The sequence below is a fragment of the Bombus pascuorum genome, chromosome 6 (genome assembly GCF_905332965.1).
Source record: "Bombus pascuorum chromosome 6, iyBomPasc1.1, whole genome shotgun sequence".
Classification (NCBI taxonomy): Eukaryota; Metazoa; Arthropoda; class Insecta; order Hymenoptera; family Apidae; genus Bombus; species Bombus pascuorum.
The window spans coordinates 13,341,846-13,360,272 of NC_083493.1; the positions used below are offsets into that span (position 1 = coordinate 13,341,846).

Below are 18,427 nucleotides of genomic sequence, written 5' to 3' on the forward strand. Positions count from 1 at the left end.
GACAAACGATTTTGTTTCGTTTTATAGCATTTTTTATTTATAAAACTTTATTTTATACGAAATGTGTTCACATTTTATATCTAATATATACATAATGTAAATTAAAATATATTGCAATTGGGTATCAGAATGAATTATGTTATAGAAAATATACTTCATATTATTTTTAATTGGCAAGATTTGCAACACTCCCCTGCCATATAAATTTGTTGTAAAAGTTTCAAAATTTCATTTAATAATGTTCTACATAAATAAATAAATCAGAAATATGTGTACATTCATTTAAAAGGTTATTCCTTCCAAATGAATATGATTATTATACTATTCAGTTATATATATATAATTGTAACTTTACTATTTACTTCATCCTATAAAATTCATTTAAGTACAAAGTGAATAAGATTAGTATCTATAATTTAAATTTTTATTATACATACATACATAATTCACTATACATACTGAAAAAAATTATTTAGCTGTACTTGCTGAAGAGATAATTCAAATAATTCTTTTTGTATAGATGAATTCAAAGCATCTGGATGACCTTCACTGCGATAACAATTATCTATATATATACCACCACAATTCTCAACTGCTTTACTTAAAGCTGCATAGACAATTGGAGTAGCCCCTTGTCTGGGAGTCTAAAAAAAAAAAATGTATTATTCCAATTATAATTATGATACAGTAGAATTTTGTTTATCCGAATCGCTTGGGGGACAAAGTGGAATTTGAATAAGAGCTACTGCTATGAGTTTCAATAAAAGAAGTTGACATTCAAACTGAAGTTGAACAACAATTTCAATACAAATTGTGTTAAATTATATGTCAGTTTAGACAAAATAGACGGATATGTTGACTTCAGAATACGCGTACGTATAATTGAAACTACACTCCAGTGTAGTTTAAATGATAGAGGTTGAGTTACGAGTTCATATAACTGACGGTATATAAAAACTAGTTCCTATAAACGGGCTTTGAAGTTTTACTGCATTTGATTTGGATACATTTACCTTAAAAAAATATTGAGTAAGTAATTTCAATTTCCAAACATAAGAATGTATAAAAAGTTCTGTATATACTAATCCAGGATGTACAGAATAAACTTGTATGTAATACTGCTTTTCTTCTAGAAGATGCTGTAATCCTTTTGTAAATATTTCTTGTGCCAGTTTGCTTTGTGCATATGCAAATTTAGTAAGGAACTTCCTCCTAATTAATGAACAGAATTTACATCAATGAATCTATTAAGTGTAAAAGAGAAACAATATGAAATGCAAAATAGAATGATAATATAATACTTGTTATTAACATCATTGAAATTAGCTTCCCCCAAGAGCTGAGCACACGAAGTAACATTAACAATTCTACTACATTGTTCAGAATGTCCACCAATTTTCAATAATGGCAATAGTAGTGCTGTTAATAAAAAATGTGATAAATAGTTTACAGACCACTGTTCTTCAAAGCCATCTATTGTTTCTTGATAAGGACAAAACATGACACCAGCTACAAATAGTAAAATTATACTAATTTTGATTTAATAATCATTTATGTATTTATGTTATTTACTTTGTAATTAAGTTACCATTATTAATTAAGACATGAATCTGTTTATAGTCTCTTTTTATCTCCATAGCAAATTGCTTTACAGACTTCAAAGAAGTATTATCAAGTTTATATACTTTTGCTTGTCCACTCTTGACACCAGATTCTCTAATTTGAAGAATAGCATTCTCACCTGCAGAAGGTGTCCTACAAGCTGAAAATTTTTTATTTTAAAATTTATATAAAATATTGAAAGAAATAAGTTTCATAAATAAATGGAACTTAATTAGTTTTTAAACTTACCAATTATTACTTCCATATCAAGTTCTAAAAACATTTTTACTACTTCAACTCCAATCCCCCTAGACCCTCCTGTTACAATTGCAACTCTTCCTGGTTGAGGTGAATAATCTTGAGAAAGGAAAGGAAATATATATACACATCAAAATATCATAATTTCCTATTAATTATAAACATTTCATTAATATATTTCATATTATTTTAATATTTATCGACTTTGTATTAATATATAAACTAGTAGTTTTTTATCTTTTTTCTAAAAAATTCATTTAGTTACATAATGTTAACAGATTATTATAATTTTTATTGCCAACAGTTTCTTTTTATAAAGACATAAATTCCAACATACTGCATTCACGTCATACTCTAAATTTTAAACCTATAGAAAATTTTACAAATGCACCAAACATATTTAACACTTACCATTTTTATTTCTTTTGCCCTTCATCCATGTATTTATTATGTCTTTGATAGCTAGTAAATTATATTTTATGTTCCATAATAATTCTTCGGCTATCAAAGAACGATTTTGTCGTAACTTATGATACACGAAACCACTTGCAACTACAGTACAAATCGTGCCGATGAGCAGCATTCTTCTAAATTTACATTTAGCAATTTAAAAAATTAATTTTCTTTTTACAATTTTGAAGACAAATTAATTCTTGTGCTAAAGTAACGATTACGGGTAAAACAAAGAATCGAATTAAAATAAAGTCGAGTATTTTCTTGCTTCGTCTCTTTATACTTGAGCTACTTCCGTATGTAAATTAAAAATATCTGTACCGTTATTTTCATACTTTTTGTGTACACTTTGCATTTGTTAAGTGTAAATGTATTCATGAGCGTGTATATTACATTATATAATTCGATTTTTCAATGAAAACATTAGTTTCATTTTTATCTTTAATCTTCATTAGGTATTACTTTAATATTTATTTAATTTAAGCGATAACTGTAATATCACAATTTACGATTATAATATTACGGTTATTGCTTATTAAAAAATGATTAAAAAGCGTTTTACAAATCATATTTCCTTACTTAAATCGAATTTACCAATAAATAAGAGTCAAATGCTTTTTTTTATCATCGTTTCTGTGAATAATATGTTGTAAAATATTCATTTTTAATTAAAATATTTTATAACCCTCTAATTCTCAAAAGTATCCTTAAATCTATAATACATTTTCATTAATAAAGATTGATTAGAAATACATATCTATAGATCGCAATAATTTTTTTGAATTATCGACACAAATGCATATATCAACACGTATAGTTACAAATCAAAATTAATTACAAATAAAGATAAATGATTACTTATGCTATAATAATATAATAATAAATATATATTTACGTTGCAGATAATGTACGTAATGAATGCATCGGTAAAAATTTATTATTTCTAAAATATAAAGAATGTTAAAATAAAAACACCGTTTACATAGTATATCTTTTTTCTTCAAAAACCAATTATCCTATAATTCAATAAAATACCAGTAGAGTGCGGTAGGCAACTGATGACCATATCCACACCATCTATCAGAGAAGTTAGAAATCTTTAACTCGAAACTCAAAGTAATTATTAAGATATCTGAGGAAATTATACATATGTAGGTAGTAAATTTACGCAGATGCACTACGTTATTGTATTCATTGCAATTTACGTTTATGCAAGTGTTTGTAGAAATTGAAATTTTTTTATTTAGTGAACAGACGTTTAATTATAAAGTAAGTACCATTTAAATGATTACAATTGAAAAATAATTCATTGATACAAAATTTAGTTTGTAAATAGGATTCTGATACTTAATAAAAAATTGGGTTAAATATTTCCTAAAAGCATTCACTTTTGTTTATACTTTATAGGATTTAAAACTTTTCCTAGTAATAGTAAAACTAATAAATTTTTAACCTATATGCGAGGAATTGTATATTTAAACATTTTATTCAAATTAGTTGCTTTCACTTTAGAAAATAGGACGCGATTTACATAATTTTGCCATATTTTTGAATGTGTTTTTCAATAATTATTTTAAATGTAATGAAAATGTGAAAAAAGATATTCTACACAGCTTTCATGTAAATGATATAGAATCTAGAAATTATAACGTTTGAATTATCTTTAATATACAGAATGGCAGATACTGCAAGTGCAACACCAGAAGATACTTCAGTACACATGGAGAAAGGCTGGTTTGCTTTGAAGCAACACATCATTGATAATAAGATTAAAGTTGGATTATGGGTTACAAGACTTTTCACTCTTATATTTACTATTGGTTATATCATTCCAATATTTGGGTATGTTGTTACAAATTATTTTATTCTATGAATGAAAAAATTAAATTTTGTATTTTATATTTCAGTAATTCTTATAATATTTATTATAAAGTATTAATGAGTAATGCAGCAACTAGTGCACTACGCCTGCACCAAAGAGTGCCACATGTTCAATTGAATCGACAATTTTTGGAACATTTATTTATTGAAGATTCCTGCCATTATTTATTTTATTCTTTAATATTCCTCTATACTGCTCCTGTTACATGTATCCTTTTTATATGATAATAGATATAAAGTAAGACACTTCTTGGCTTAGATAGATTTGTCATAAAATGTAATAGAATTATTTTTCCTGAATTATTAATTAGTGGTGTTAACTCCTATATTTTTATTTGCATTGATGCATTTTGCTAGTGGTTCTCTTACACTGCTTGATGTAAGTAGAAATGTTTCATTTTTCAATGCTGAGTCATATCATGCTAACATAACTCTATGATGCACAGTCATCATTATGGTAACTAGTAGTTATTTTGTTCTTTTTTAATTAGTGTTTAGGACAAAATAGTTGGTGGGGAGCACGCCTGTTAATATCTCTGGTGGAGTTTCAATCACGAAATATTTTACGACTTTGTGCATTATCTGAGATAATTATCTTACCTTTCACAGTTCTTCTTGTATTTACGTACGTACTAACATTTATTAATTTTCTGAAATTAGATATACAAATAATTTATAAAAGCAACTTCTTACAGGGGACGTGCTGGTTTATTGACACCATTTATTTATTTCCAATTCTTAAAATTCCGTCTCGCATCACAAAGAAATCCTTTCACCCGTAATGTTTTCTATGAAATCAGAAATGGACTAAGTTCAGTCTCAAGAAAACCAACAATGCCAGTTATAGTGCGACGAATAATTGAAGGTCTATTATCACTTACACAACAAATGGCTCCTGTGCGTCAGTAATTTTTCAGTTAAAACAGGTGTATTAAATTATGAAAACAAATTTCCTAGGGTTCTAGGGTCCATGTAATAATAATTTCACATAACTGAATGACAAATTGAGTGCAAATGTAAAAAACAACAAACTTATAATCTGTTATTTAAAATGAATATGAGAAATACCAAATATTTAAAAATTTTAATTAATATTTGTACCCCTGTTTGAACATCATAAATGATAACAAGTTCTTTGCGGACTGTTTCATACAGTTTATTAAGGAATTAGATTTAGAATTTATTTACTAAACCAGTATAAGTATATAAATAAATAATTATAACAATTGATTTTTTAATATTTCATGATCTTTAATATCCATCTACAATAAGATTATAATTATGTACTTTTAAATTATATAGAATTTAAATGAGTGCATAGTACAATGTGTTTCATACAGTGAATATATTTAAAATATAATCTGATGCATTATTTCTCAGTTCCTAAAATTCCAATATTGTTGCTTTGTTATTAAACAATAATTAAATTTGCATTATAATATATGGAGAGAACTATGGAAATATTCACTAACGTGTATTAGGTTGTAACATATAAAATGTTAAATCTCGTGGTTTCAATTTTTTAAACCTTTCTTTCTAACAGTTATTATTTTTGTAATTTATTTTATATAACATTTTAATTTTTATGTGTATAAATTCATCTGCTTTAAAATTCGGTGAATTAAAAATAGGGGACACTTTATGTGTTATGGTATTTCATATTACCAGATATATTTTTGTATTTTTTAATAACGTCTTTGATCATTTAGACTGACCCCCTCCACTTTCTTTGGGAAAGGATCAATGAGTATTGAAAGCATATTAAATAAATGATTTTATTATTATTTTATACAAATATGAGTCATTCTATGAATTTCCTGGTAAAGCGGCATTTAACAGGGGATAATTGTCTCAGTGTAGTTATTCTGAAATGATACTTTAAAATAATTTCATTACAAACGAATCTTATTATCTAAAAATTATCCTAAATAGCTATTTACAATAAAGTTTATTTACATTTACATATAAATTATACCGCAAGTGGCATTTGTTGTGGCAAATCCTTCGATGCTTTCACTTCAGATGTTGGTTGGGTAGGAAACACCTCATCTTTTGGTTCAACAATTGAGACAGAATCTGGGAGAGGTTTTTTAGGACCCGTCTTGCCATGAGGATCATACGGCAGCATAATCTTCACTTTGATACCAAGTACGCCTAATAAGAAATAAATTAAATTAGAACCTGTTTTTATCATTAATTTGTTGCCAAGCGTACCTTGTCGAAGAAGGACATGACGTGTTGCGGTGTTTACATATTCGTTGGTTGGTTCACCAGAATGAATCATCAAACCATCAACGAATTTCATGGACTTTGCTCTCTGTCCACGAAGTTTGCCGCTAACGACAACTTCGCAACCCTTTGCTCCTGATTCCATAATAAAGCGTAGAACTCCATAGCAAGCTCTTGTAATTGTATAGAAATAATACAATTTATGTACAAGAAGTTTACATAACTTATATAAATGTTTAAACTAACCTTCGTACAGCTAAACCTCCAATTAACTTGAATCGGAGAGATTCTGCTTGCGCTATAGCACAAAGACCTCGAGTCGCAACTTTCTCAGCATACAACTCAATGTTTTGTGCTTCTTTAAAATTAAATCGTTTTTGAACCACAGAGGTTAACTCTCTGATTCTCCGACCCTTGTCTCCTAGAACGCTCTGTGTATGCGTTGCCAGCAATATAATTTCGGTACGATGAGGAGTGACACGTACCTCTACCCCTGAATAACCATCCTCCGAAAGTTCTCGAGTTAAAAACTCGTTTAATTCAGCTTTGAAGACACCGTCTCCGACAAACTAAGAAACAGAGATATTAAATAAATAATTACATTTGGTATATAGGATTTAAAAGGTTGTAAATTAACCTGTAAGTACACGTCTATTGACATAAACGTAATTTCACCGAATGTAAAGTAGAACTTTGACTAACATATTTCGTTTCATGTGGTAATGTACATAAATTATTTCAATGTCCATGGAAGCACAATATTAAAAATGTTTGAGACATAAGGCGTAAGTCACGTGTATCGAACGAAAACACCGCGAAAGTATGCATTTCATACGTCATTTATGTTTGCATTTGGATAAAATATTTTTTATATAACTTTAATTATCATAGCGGACATCATATCTTTACAAATCATTAGACATAAATTATGAAAATATAACATACCTTTCTTTTCTTCGAGATAGAACGGCTGTCCATGGTTAACGCTGACAACACGAAAAGAATCCAAAACGGAAAAGGCACAACTGGAAGCGGAAATGATACGCTTGTACGTATGATATCATGCGAGCATTAAATTAATGTTCCTAGTAAAAAAATATTGCTTATAAATATTAAGAAGAGGTATCCCTTTTTTACAAAAAATGTTAACGTTCTTTTTTAATATGAGAAAATATAAATCGAAATAGTTTAATATTATTAGCAGATTTATGAGCCTAGAAGGAAGTTAGGGAAAACACTAGATCTTTCAAACGTACTGTTATGTACAATATACAGCAAAATACCCAAATGTATTCTTTAGAATAAATATCTTAAAAAAAATATGCGAGTTGTCAAACAATAAGTTCACTGGATAACCCTTACCCCTAACGTGCTACTTGTTTGTATGTAAAAAAGGACAAACATATCGTTGAGTACAACTTTTACGTAAAATACTAATGTAACAGCAGAAATGTAATGAAAGAACGCTTTGCAATAACATGATATATAAAGAACTATTGTAAAGGTATAAATATTCTATTCGTGTGAATTGCAATAGAAGACAGATCATTTTATATATTTTAATTTTTATGTGTATAAATTCATCTACTTTAAAACTCAGTGAATTAAAAATTGGGAACACTTTATATGTTATAACATAATACATATTTCATATTACCAGATATATTTTCGTATTTTTTAAAGGTTCTTTGATAGTTTACACAGACCCCCTTCACTTTTTTCGGGAAAGGATCAATGAGCATTGAAAGCATATTAAATAAATAATTTTATTATTATTTTATACAAATATGAGTCATTCTATGGATTTCCTGGTAAAGCAGTGTTTAACAGTGGATAATTGTCTCAGTCGTAGTTATTCTTAAAAGATACTTTAAAATAATTTTATTACAAACAAATCTTATTTAATTATCTAAAAATTATCCTAAATAGCTATTTACAATAAAGTTTATTTACATTTACATATAAATTATACCGCAAGTGGCATTTGTTGTGGCAAATCCTTCGATGCTTTCACTTCAGATGTTGGTTGGGTAGGAAACACCTCATCTTTTGGTTCAACAATTGAGACAGAATCTGGGAGAGGTTTTTTAGGACCCGTCTTGCCATGAGGATCATACGGCAGCATAATCTTCACTTTGATACCAAGTACGCCTAATAAGAAATAAATTAAATTAGAACCTGTTTTTATCATTAATTTGTTGCCAAGCGTACCTTGTCGAAGAAGGACATGACGTGTTGCGGTGTTTACATATTCGTTGGTTGGTTCACCAGAATGAATCATCAAACCATCAACGAATTTCATGGATTTTGCTCTCTGTCCACGAAGTTTGCCGCTAACGACAACTTCGCAACCCTTTGCTCCTGATTCCATAATAAAGCGTAGAACTCCATAGCAAGCTCTTGTAATTGTATAGAAATAATACAATTTATGTACAAGAAGTTTACATAACTTATATAAATGTTTAAACTAACCTTCGTACAGCTAAACCTCCAATTAACTTGAATCGGAGAGATTCTGCTTGCGCTATAGCACAAAGACCTCGAGTCGCAATTTTCTCAGCATACAACTCAATGTTTTGTGCTTCTTTAAAATTAAATCGTTTTTGAACCACAGAGGTTAACTCTCTGATTCTCCGACCCTTGTCTCCTAGAACGCTCTGTGTATGCGTTGCCAGCAATATAATTTCGGTACGATGAGGAGTGACACGTACCTCTACCCCTGAATAACCATCCTCCGAAAGTTCTCGAGTTAAAAACTCGTTTAATTCAGCTTTGAAGACACCGTCTCCGACAAACTAAGAAACAGAGATATTAAATAAATAATTACATTTGGTATATAGGATTTAAAAGGTTGTAAATTAACCTGTAAGTACACGTCTATTGACATAAACGTAATTTCACCGAATATAAAGTAGAACTTTGACTAACATATTTCGTTTCATGTGGTAATGTACATAAATTATTTCAATGTCCATGGAAGCACAATATTAAAAATGTTTGAGACATAAGGCGTAAGTCACGTGTATCGAACGAAAACACCGCGAAAGTATTCATTTCAAACGTCATTTATGTTTGCATTTGGATAAAATATTTCTTATATAACTTTAATTATTATAGCGGACATCATATCTTCACAAATCATTAGACATAAATTATGAAAATATAACAAACCTTTCTTTTCTTCGAGATAGAACGGCTGTCCATGTTTGACGCTGACAACACGAAAAGAATTCAAAACGGAAAAGGCACAACTGGAAGCGGAAATGATACGCTTGTACGTATGATATCATGCGAGCATTAAATTAATGTTCCTAGTAAAAAGATATTGCTTATAAATATTAAGAAGAGGTATCCCTTTTTCACAAAAAATGTTAACGTTCTTTTTTAATATGAGAAAATTTAAATCGAAATAGTTTAATATTATTAGCAGATTTATGAGTCTAGAAGGAAGTTAGGGAAAACACTAGATCTTTCAAACGTACTATTATGTACAATATACAGCAAAATACCCAAATGCATTCTGTGGAATAATTATCTTAAAACATATATGCAAGTTGTTAAACGATAAATTCACTGGATAACCCTTACCCCTAACGTGCTACTTGTTTGTATGTAAAAAAGGACAAACATATTGTCGAGTACAATTTTACGTGAAACAGTAATGTAACAGCTTAAATGTAATGAAAGAATGTTTTGGAATAACATGATATATAAAGAACTATTGCAAAAGTATAAATATTGTATTTGTCAGTTACTCTTCTTTATTGAGAAAATATGAATATATTGACCACCATTATGATACTAATTAAATTTACTTCTTACGGTCCTGGTGCTATCAACATACACATACATATTGTGATATACCTTTAGATGAACGTTATATACGTACATTATATTGAGTGATGCAATAAAGATGTACGTGTGGATAGGTTTAGTTGCTTTGTCGTGAAGTACCTTGCTTCGTAATTATGTTGTACTCTCGATATGGAGTGGAGGACAGTGGCAGTTGTAGTGTTGGTAGTGAGTTTATGTTTTTTGGCGATACCCATTAGGGTGAGCCCTGATACTAGCAACGGAGATCTTAAGCTTTTTCAGAATTATGTCATGCGTTATAATAAATCTTATAGAAATGATCCAACGGAATACGAGGAACGGTTTAACCAATTTCGGGTAAGCTACAAGAGATTACTGTTCGTGAAACTACTATATAATCGGCAAAATAATTCGCATGATTGTAATTATTGACTATGACACATTCGTTACTGGATGTAGGTTTTGAAAATTTCCCGCGTCCTTACGGATCACTCCTGTTTTATTTTTATCTATTTTATTGTCTATAAATTTTCGAAATGATAACATTCATTTAGATGAAAAATGGACCAGTTTGATAACGTAATATTAACTATGTTTGCAGAATTGAGAATCAATTATAAAATTTAGAAGTTATTATCAAGCAAATAAATGATAAATGAAATGATAAAACTAAAAGTTACCCAATGCTCATAATAGAACGCACGTGTATAACAAAATAAGGAAAACAATAAATTATCTTTTCAAACTAAACTGAAACTAAAAAAAGCACATAACTATGTTTCTATTACAGAAGTCATTGCGGCATATAGAAAAGATGAATGGTCTTCGACCATCACAAGAAAGCGCTTATTATGGACTCACCGAATTTTCTGATATGTCAGAAGATGAATTTCTGTCGCTAGCTCTCTTACCTGACTTACCAGCAAGGGGTGAGCAATAAAATCTTTTGAAAGTAACACGATTTTTTAAAAGAAATCTTGAAACACGAAATTCAAATTAAAACAAGTTCATACTAAAAGTTTTGTGATATTGATTTTATTACATTGATATGAACAAACAAGTCATGATACAGCATAGATATTTAATGTGAATAAATAAATAATTCGTTAGGAGAGAAGCACGTGAATGAATCTTATCATCGCCGATATCATTTGTTGCAATCTACTAACCGGGTGAAAAAATCAGTTAGTATACCTTTAAGATTCGATTGGAGAGATAAAGGAGTAATTACGCCAGTACGAAGTCAAGGATCTTGTGGTGCTTGTTGGGCTTTCAGTACCATTGAAGTGGTTGAATCGATGTATGCAATCAAAAATGGCACTTTGTATATGCTGAGCGTACAAGAAGTAGGATATTTTATATATGTTCTTAATTATAGTAAAAAATGAAGGTAAAAATCTTTTTTCTGATTTCTTTGATAGATGATTGACTGTGCGAAAAACAGTAATTTTGGATGCGAGGGTGGGGACATATGTAGTTTGCTCTCGTGGTTGTTAGCGTCTAAAGTTCAAATATTTCAAGAATCAACTTATCCGCTTGTAGGAAAGACAAGTATGTGTAAACTCGGGAAGTAAGTATATTGAAATAAATAAAAATATATTTAAAGAATATGGAACACGGACAACAATTAATTTTAAGATATTGTTGTTGCAGAATGATAGACAAGACATCTGGTGTAAAAATACGGGATTTTAATTGTGATAAGTAAGAAAATTGCATTATATGCTACATGACATTAACAATTTCAAATGAAAGATTATATTTAAGTATTAGACATTCTCAATCGGTAAAAAAATAAGACGTAACGTATTATGGCATGAATGTGTGTTGTTTTGTACATGTATAATTAGCTATAAATGTCTGTCTTACATAAGCTAACCGGTTAATGTTATTCGTACGACATGTATGCAGTGATACTATTGAGAAAAAATCATAGCTTCTTCTTGCGAATCTAATTGAATGAAAAGTTATTTGAAAAGTTAATCAAATTTTGATAAATTAAAATTTGGATAAAAAGTTTTCATTTATTTGTTAACTAAATAGATGTTATCTGCAATCTATAACGAATAATATTCGCCTGGAGCGTTTGCCGTTAAGAAGATTAAAGGTTTAACGGACTTTAGTTTCGTAGATGCAGAAGATGAGCTATTGATAACACTGGCCACTCATGGACCAGTGGCGGCAGCAGTAAACGCTTTATCTTGGCAAAATTATTTAGGTGGTGTAATACAATATCACTGTGATGGTTCCTTTGATAATCTGAATCACGCTGTGCAGATAATAGGATACGACAAATCAGCTGCCATACCACATTATATTATAAAAAATTCATGGGGAACAAACTTTGGCGATAAAGGTTATATGTACATAGGAATAGGCAATAATTTATGCGGTATGGGCTTCTTATCTTCCATTTACACATAATGGAAAAAAATATATTTATTATTAATTTTATATTGAATCCTGTTTTTTGTTAACAGGCATAGCGAATCAAGTTTCGTCATTAGATATTCTTTAAGGTGATCGATATAGGTGGAGATGTTTGAAGAAAGTATTTTATATATCGATCCTAAGATGTATAAATGTGTTAGAAAGCGACTATAATATTAATAACAATAACATTCATAAGATTATATTTCCAATATTTGTTATACAATTGCGGCCATTTATATATTTTTTACAAATATTCTAATATATATGTTAAAGTAAAATAAAATAAAATAGAGATTTATGTCATCGTTTCTATATTTATGCGTTTCATACTTCATTACCCATCCTACTTACGTATCTTAACATTCATGGTATCGAGCCATACTTATTTTTCTATGTATCATCCACTGTATATCCAGAATTGTTTTGATCATCATCAGGATTCCATCCGTTACAGTCAATGGATAATTTTGTCTTCATTTCTTTCGTTAACGGCGGAATCATATGGCGAGGTATCAAAAATGTGGACAAATTAAATAAGTCTAAAAATACTTTATATCGGTCACTATCAACGAAAAATATAAGTTATTAATGAAACACGCCATTTAGAATATTTTTCATAAAAACATATAAATAAATATACCAACCTTAAAGTAGATTTTAAGTATTGATATCCCGAAGATCCTCCGGTTCCAAGTTGTTGGGAACCAATCATTCTTTGAACCATCAGAACATGATTATCTGGCGGGCAAAAAAGAAATTCAAGTATTTTAACCACTTATAAAATGCTTAGATCAAGTAAATACTTTTTCTTACACCTCCATTTAGTAATTAGAGAATCGATATCCATTAATGCGGTCAAAATTTGATGAGGTTGACTAAATCTTGGTTCGTCGCGGTATAATGTAATCATCACCGCACCTTGAAGAGCGCCGAACACGAATTTTCTCTCTCCTCGAGATACGAGCGCATTATGAAGAGATTCGTCGAAGATCGTCTCGAATACTGCTTTCCGAGAACGTACATTTGCCAAATGATAATTTCTGACTTGTTCCTTCGTATGTTTCTATGAAAACAATGAGGAGCATTAGCGCTTCTCCAACATAAAGTTATTTGCATACGTAAAGCAAATGATTACTTGAGCAAGTTGCTCCTGCTCGACGAGGAGTTCCTCGACGGATTTTTTGTATTTCCCCCAGAAATCAAAGTCATGAGGTTCTAGACCCGGTGTCCTTGCTAACCATTTCTGAACAAGGCAACTGAGACTAGGTTCATCTTCCGAACGTTTAATCGCCTCGATAGCTTTTGGATCCCTTCCGAACGCTCTGGCGTAACTTTGATTATACTTGACTCTGTGCTCCTGTTTCACACCCAACTTATTCTCTAATAAACGAAACTGTAGCGATTGAAAACCTGAAGCTGGGCATAGATAGTCTCTAAATGCCATAAAATCCAGCGGCGTCATGGTTTCCAAAATTGTTACTTGGTCCACTAGCAACTGGAAGATACATACTCGCATGAATATTGAAGAATGTCATCTTTTGGATGTTATACATTTTCAATATCGAATATATGTACACCTTTAAGGTTTATCTATTGTCTTTGTATACAGACGTTCAATCGATCTTACCGAGTCTACGTCTAAGCAACCGTACTTGCATTTCTATGGTTTCCGCGTTTATGTTCTTATCTTACGAGGAAGAAGTAATCATTAAGATGAGTAATGATAATTTTTTTACAGCTATTCTAATAATCAAATTTAAAAACAGAGACATGAAAGAGAAATAAAAAATCAATAACATTGAATATGGTCGTAACTCAAATACTAGTCTCGTTATGGTTCTGGTGGAAACATCATTTTGAATAGCAGTTCTGAAAGGACACGATTGTATCCCGTATTAAATCCCACTTACTTAACCCTGCTACATAATTTTTCAATAGAACGAGAGAAGAAAACGTGGTAACCACACCTGTATTCTGTGGTATGGAAAGAGCGCCAATGCGCTTGTTACCTAACTGATCTATGCGTGTCAGTGCTGGGTGTCGCATATCGTCCAGCGGTATTAACTTACTTAGATCCCACTGTTATTTCTACAGTTCCCACAGTCTTTCTTATTCCGACATGAAAGAGGAGGAGAAAAGTGATAGCGATGAAAAAGTGTCGCATTGCTAAGAACCTTGATCCGCTTAGCAAACTTTCATGTGATTTTGATTATACGACAATCGTGAAAAGCGTACAATATTTTAAAGGACATTGTTTTTAAAATAGATGATTTGTAAAAAGGAAAGAAATATGAGTTTACAGAGAACAAATCCTATTAGCGCAAGTCGGACTTCATTTTTTCCTTGATTATTTGAATTTACTTGACAAATATAAAAGTTTTCGTTATTTGATTAATTGAAAATGCAAATGTCGCGTAAGAATGAAACGATACGTCTGTTTCTGCAGATGCGTGTTGCCATCTGCGTATTATCGTGTCTTGAAAGTTTCAAATATTTTTTGTAGTATCTTCTACTTGTGATTTGTAAAGTAGCACGTATGCCAATTTTGAAAGATGACGTTCGAAATGTGATTAGATGTAACGTTGAAGCACCCTTTGTCATAAGTATCAATGCTCTAATTGGCTTCCGATTAAGGGTCGTTCACATTCCTTCCATCACTGTCATTGTCAACATATGGCCACTGGCCTTCTTTTCCTAGAGTATAGGATTACCCGACGATGTGCGCGTTGCGCGGGAAACCTATTTACCGTTATTTTCCTCTTTATTTAAACAATCTTTTATCGTTCAACCATTTTTATCGTAACATCCATGAGATAGGATTATGTCAAGAACTTCCGACTTTGCTTACTTTTAATATGAGAACGATGCGATTTAATCTCTTCAAGATTTCCAGCGTTCTTGATTCGTTCAGAACTTGGGAAATTCGAGTCTTCTGGAGAGCAGTGAGATTGTTAGAGGTACCATTGAAATCATAGCTGCTTGGTTCGGAGTTGAAAAGTACTCTGACCGAGTCCAATTCGTAGATAATTTGTTTGAACCAGAGTTCATACGCTATGGATCAACGATAGAAAAATATAATTCCTTTGGTAGTCATTCTTTTTATCAAATTAAATTTCGTGTATTGCCCTTTTTACTTAAAAAGAATATACCAATTATTATTATTTGAAACACCGTTTCGAAATTGAAGAAAACTGATCTTTCATCATTTTTCTTATGCTATCTTTATCCTTCTTCATTCAATTGCAAGTATCTAATTTCTATTATCTATAACATTATTAAAAAAAGACGAGTATCATCAAATATTGGAACATATATTGAAAAACGATAAAGAAGCTAGATAAGATATTTTAACTAAGAATGACAGTATAGTACTTGAAATAATTTTTAATGGCATGAGTAATATATTCATGCTACATATAGTACTATAGAGAAACAAGAAATATAATTTGATACAAATAGATAAAGTCAAACCTCTGTTGCATAATATAGTCCATAATTTGTTACGAATGTTGCAACGATAAAAATTATTACCCTGATGAGTGATGATAAAAAGATGCTCATCGTGCACTTCCTTCTTGTATTCGACGCTCAGTAACCTTTGTGCGGTTAAGATTTTATCTAATCGAAGGTATTCACCGTAAAGCATACCCGAACCTTCGGTCAACTGATCAGTCTCTTGATGATCAGTCTCATGATCTTCTCTAAAAAAAATAATTCAATTTTATTGTTAAATTTAAATTCATTAATTTATATCTTATTTAAAGCACTCCATATTCAATACAAAATGTAACGGAAATTATTTGATTCAAAATGTTTGATCATTTCGCATAACGATTAATTTTGACGATTATTTATTTTTAAATCGAAAAAATGATTATCGTCGGAGGAATGTACAATTTCATCATTTAAATCAAGAATTACCAAACATTACATAGATTTCGATATAATAAAAAAATATTTTTAAAAGATTACTTACGCAATACCACCTGATAAGGGACACGCCATCTTTTATTTGAAAGTATCGAAAATGCTTCAAATTTTGTTTGTCGAATTGTACTATAGTTACATATGGAGATAATGTGTCACTTTGAAACAACAATTAAAAATTTAATAATAAATAAATGTCACGATGAATTGCAATGCTAACAGTTCACTTTAGGCAAGCTCTCAGTTCAAAATGACATTTTGTCAAGTTTCAACGAGCACCACTCAGTTGCAGATAACATAAAGGGATACATGTTGTTAGGTAGGTGGTTGAGCCACAACTGAACAAACTGAATGACCACCGACTCGCGAAACTATCCCTCTTATATTTCCAAGTTGGACGGCACGTGAATGAACGATTGTTGATCAAGCTTCTTTGCCTGTCTTTCTATATTAGAAAACCATCTATAAACATTTTAGTATCTGCGAAGAATGTTATTACACTACTTCGTTTGATTATTGACAAAAGAATTTTATTTTCTACGGGTTATCATATATGTATATATGAATAGAAGGAATAGAGTTTTTTAATCGATAAGTCGATCCTTCTATTACACGTGTCTTTATTTTCGTGATTACAGAATATCGAATCATCGAAATATCGAATATGTAAAAATTAGAAGTTTCATCATTGATAAGTGGTCTTTAATTATATTAAAGATGGCACAATAATTAAAATGATTCAGAATTATGAACGATTTCATAAATTGTGAAATTCTTAAGTTATCCTACTATATGCTTATATATATATATTGATCGATAATGCAAAATCTACCTGTACTACTGTTAAAAATAAAAGTGGCATTCGTTTACCTGCTTTGAAATTAATAGTCTGACATGTAAATGCTAGATGTCGCGAGAATGAACTTTTTAAATCAGCATAGTTGCATGATCGAGACGATAGATCTCGCAAATTGTGTGATTGAGTGACAAATTTATAAAATTAACTTTTTTACGTTTCTGTATTGTTAACGGGTTTAGCAAATTATATGAATAGAAGATATTTTTCCGAGTAGTATTTCTACACATATTTCTACAGAGTATTGAAATATTCTTAATTCGTGGGATCGTTAATCTTTCGCAATATATTAATTGCTTTTTCTTTCGCTATCTATCAACGCGTTATCATAAAAGGTCAGAACATCGATTGTTTTCGTATTGCGGAGAGTAATGAAACATTGCGTAACATTGACCCTGTCCTCATTTATCAGATTATTTTGTGCTACAAATTCGTAACGCTTTTGAAATTATGCTTGGTTATATTCGTTGTCAATGTGTAATCCAGTGCCATACCAAAAATAACGTATCGTTGAATTTGTTTTCTTATCAGTTACAAGACTGTTGTAATGAAAATATGTAGTATCATTTAAAGATACTTCGATAACCTTGAAATCTCTAAAAAAAAGTGACCCCGAGAAAATATTTTTGACTATCATCATATTTGCCCCTTCGTACCGAATATTCTTTATTGATATTTTTTCCTATCACAAAAGATAAGTAAGATATTTAAGATGAATACAAATATTTTTTGTAGCTACTCGGAAGTTAACATAATCGAAGCAGTTCAATTAAAATTTCGTTCCAGTAAATGATGATCAGATATACCAGCTTAGCGAAACATTGAAAATTTTCACGACCACGTATTTTCGAACTTGTCGCAACTTTAACGATTATTGACTTTCGAAACAATGATAATGACATGTCAAAAGTTTCGCATATCGTACATATAACGGGCATACCTATATTCATAAAAGATATCTACAAAATATTTCGA

At 30.3% G+C, this 18,427-nt stretch overlaps 6 protein-coding genes across 10 annotated transcripts; 2 read left to right on the forward strand and 4 right to left on the reverse strand.

The window, feature by feature from the left end:
• Positions 1-9: 9 nt before the first annotated feature.
• On the reverse strand, positions 10-3,342 carry LOC132907701 (retinol dehydrogenase 12-like). Of its 2 annotated transcripts, none has more exons than XM_060961052.1 (7): positions 3,209-3,342; positions 2,272-2,447; positions 1,852-1,959; positions 1,589-1,762; positions 1,302-1,509; positions 1,014-1,212; positions 10-644 (listed from the first exon to the last, which is right to left on the reverse strand). In XM_060961052.1, the coding sequence occupies exons 1-7, from the start codon at positions 3,235-3,237 to the stop codon at positions 450-452; spliced, it is 1,089 nt and encodes a 362-aa protein (XP_060817035.1). In that variant the 5' UTR covers positions 3,238-3,342; the 3' UTR covers positions 10-449. The 2 variants fall into 2 exon arrangements, with proteins under 2 accessions (XP_060817035.1, XP_060817036.1); XM_060961053.1 differs by having other exon boundaries at positions 2,272-2,412; positions 3,209-3,329.
• A 93-nt stretch (positions 3,343-3,435) lies between these two features.
• On the forward strand, positions 3,436-5,282 carry LOC132907707 (Krueppel homolog 2). The gene is made up of 6 exons (XM_060961060.1): positions 3,436-3,582; positions 3,988-4,155; positions 4,221-4,402; positions 4,506-4,573; positions 4,686-4,819; positions 4,890-5,282. The coding sequence occupies exons 2-6, from the start codon at positions 3,989-3,991 to the stop codon at positions 5,101-5,103; spliced, it is 765 nt and encodes a 254-aa protein (XP_060817043.1). The 5' UTR covers positions 3,436-3,582; position 3,988; the 3' UTR covers positions 5,104-5,282.
• A 673-nt stretch (positions 5,283-5,955) lies between these two features.
• Positions 5,956-7,504, reverse strand: LOC132907710 (small ribosomal subunit protein uS3-like). 3 transcript variants are annotated; one of them, XM_060961066.1, is made up of 5 exons: positions 7,369-7,504; positions 6,670-6,992; positions 6,409-6,596; positions 6,151-6,348; positions 5,956-6,059 (listed from the first exon to the last, which is right to left on the reverse strand). In XM_060961066.1, the coding sequence occupies exons 1-4, from the start codon at positions 7,399-7,401 to the stop codon at positions 6,164-6,166; spliced, it is 729 nt and encodes a 242-aa protein (XP_060817049.1). In that variant the 5' UTR covers positions 7,402-7,504; the 3' UTR covers positions 5,956-6,059; positions 6,151-6,163. The 3 variants fall into 3 exon arrangements, with proteins under 3 accessions (XP_060817049.1, XP_060817048.1, XP_060817047.1); XM_060961065.1 differs by having other exon boundaries at positions 5,956-6,070; XM_060961064.1 differs by lacking the exon at positions 5,956-6,059 and having other exon boundaries at positions 6,128-6,348.
• Positions 7,505-8,175: 671 nt separating this feature from the next.
• Positions 8,176-9,680, reverse strand: LOC132907709 (small ribosomal subunit protein uS3-like). Its single transcript, XM_060961063.1, has 4 exons — positions 9,595-9,680; positions 8,896-9,218; positions 8,635-8,822; positions 8,176-8,574 (listed from the first exon to the last, which is right to left on the reverse strand). The coding sequence occupies exons 1-4, from the start codon at positions 9,625-9,627 to the stop codon at positions 8,390-8,392; spliced, it is 729 nt and encodes a 242-aa protein (XP_060817046.1). The 5' UTR covers positions 9,628-9,680; the 3' UTR covers positions 8,176-8,389.
• A 646-nt stretch (positions 9,681-10,326) lies between these two features.
• On the forward strand, positions 10,327-12,967 carry LOC132907702 (cathepsin O-like). 2 transcript variants are annotated; one of them, XM_060961054.1, is made up of 7 exons: positions 10,327-10,593; positions 11,027-11,165; positions 11,347-11,582; positions 11,658-11,806; positions 11,875-11,940; positions 12,360-12,628; positions 12,717-12,967. In XM_060961054.1, the coding sequence occupies exons 1-7, from the start codon at positions 10,408-10,410 to the stop codon at positions 12,752-12,754; spliced, it is 1,083 nt and encodes a 360-aa protein (XP_060817037.1). In that variant the 5' UTR covers positions 10,327-10,407; the 3' UTR covers positions 12,755-12,967. The 2 variants fall into 2 exon arrangements, with proteins under 2 accessions (XP_060817037.1, XP_060817038.1); XM_060961055.1 differs by having other exon boundaries at positions 10,329-10,593; positions 11,890-11,940.
• LOC132907696 (tryptophan 2,3-dioxygenase) lies at positions 12,843-17,368 on the reverse strand. The gene is made up of 7 exons (XM_060961045.1): positions 16,646-17,368; positions 16,201-16,370; positions 15,518-15,720; positions 13,805-14,164; positions 13,483-13,732; positions 13,314-13,407; positions 12,843-13,231 (listed from the first exon to the last, which is right to left on the reverse strand). The coding sequence occupies exons 1-7, from the start codon at positions 16,672-16,674 to the stop codon at positions 13,060-13,062; spliced, it is 1,278 nt and encodes a 425-aa protein (XP_060817028.1). The 5' UTR covers positions 16,675-17,368; the 3' UTR covers positions 12,843-13,059.
• Between the last annotated feature and the right edge of the window lie 1,059 nt (positions 17,369-18,427).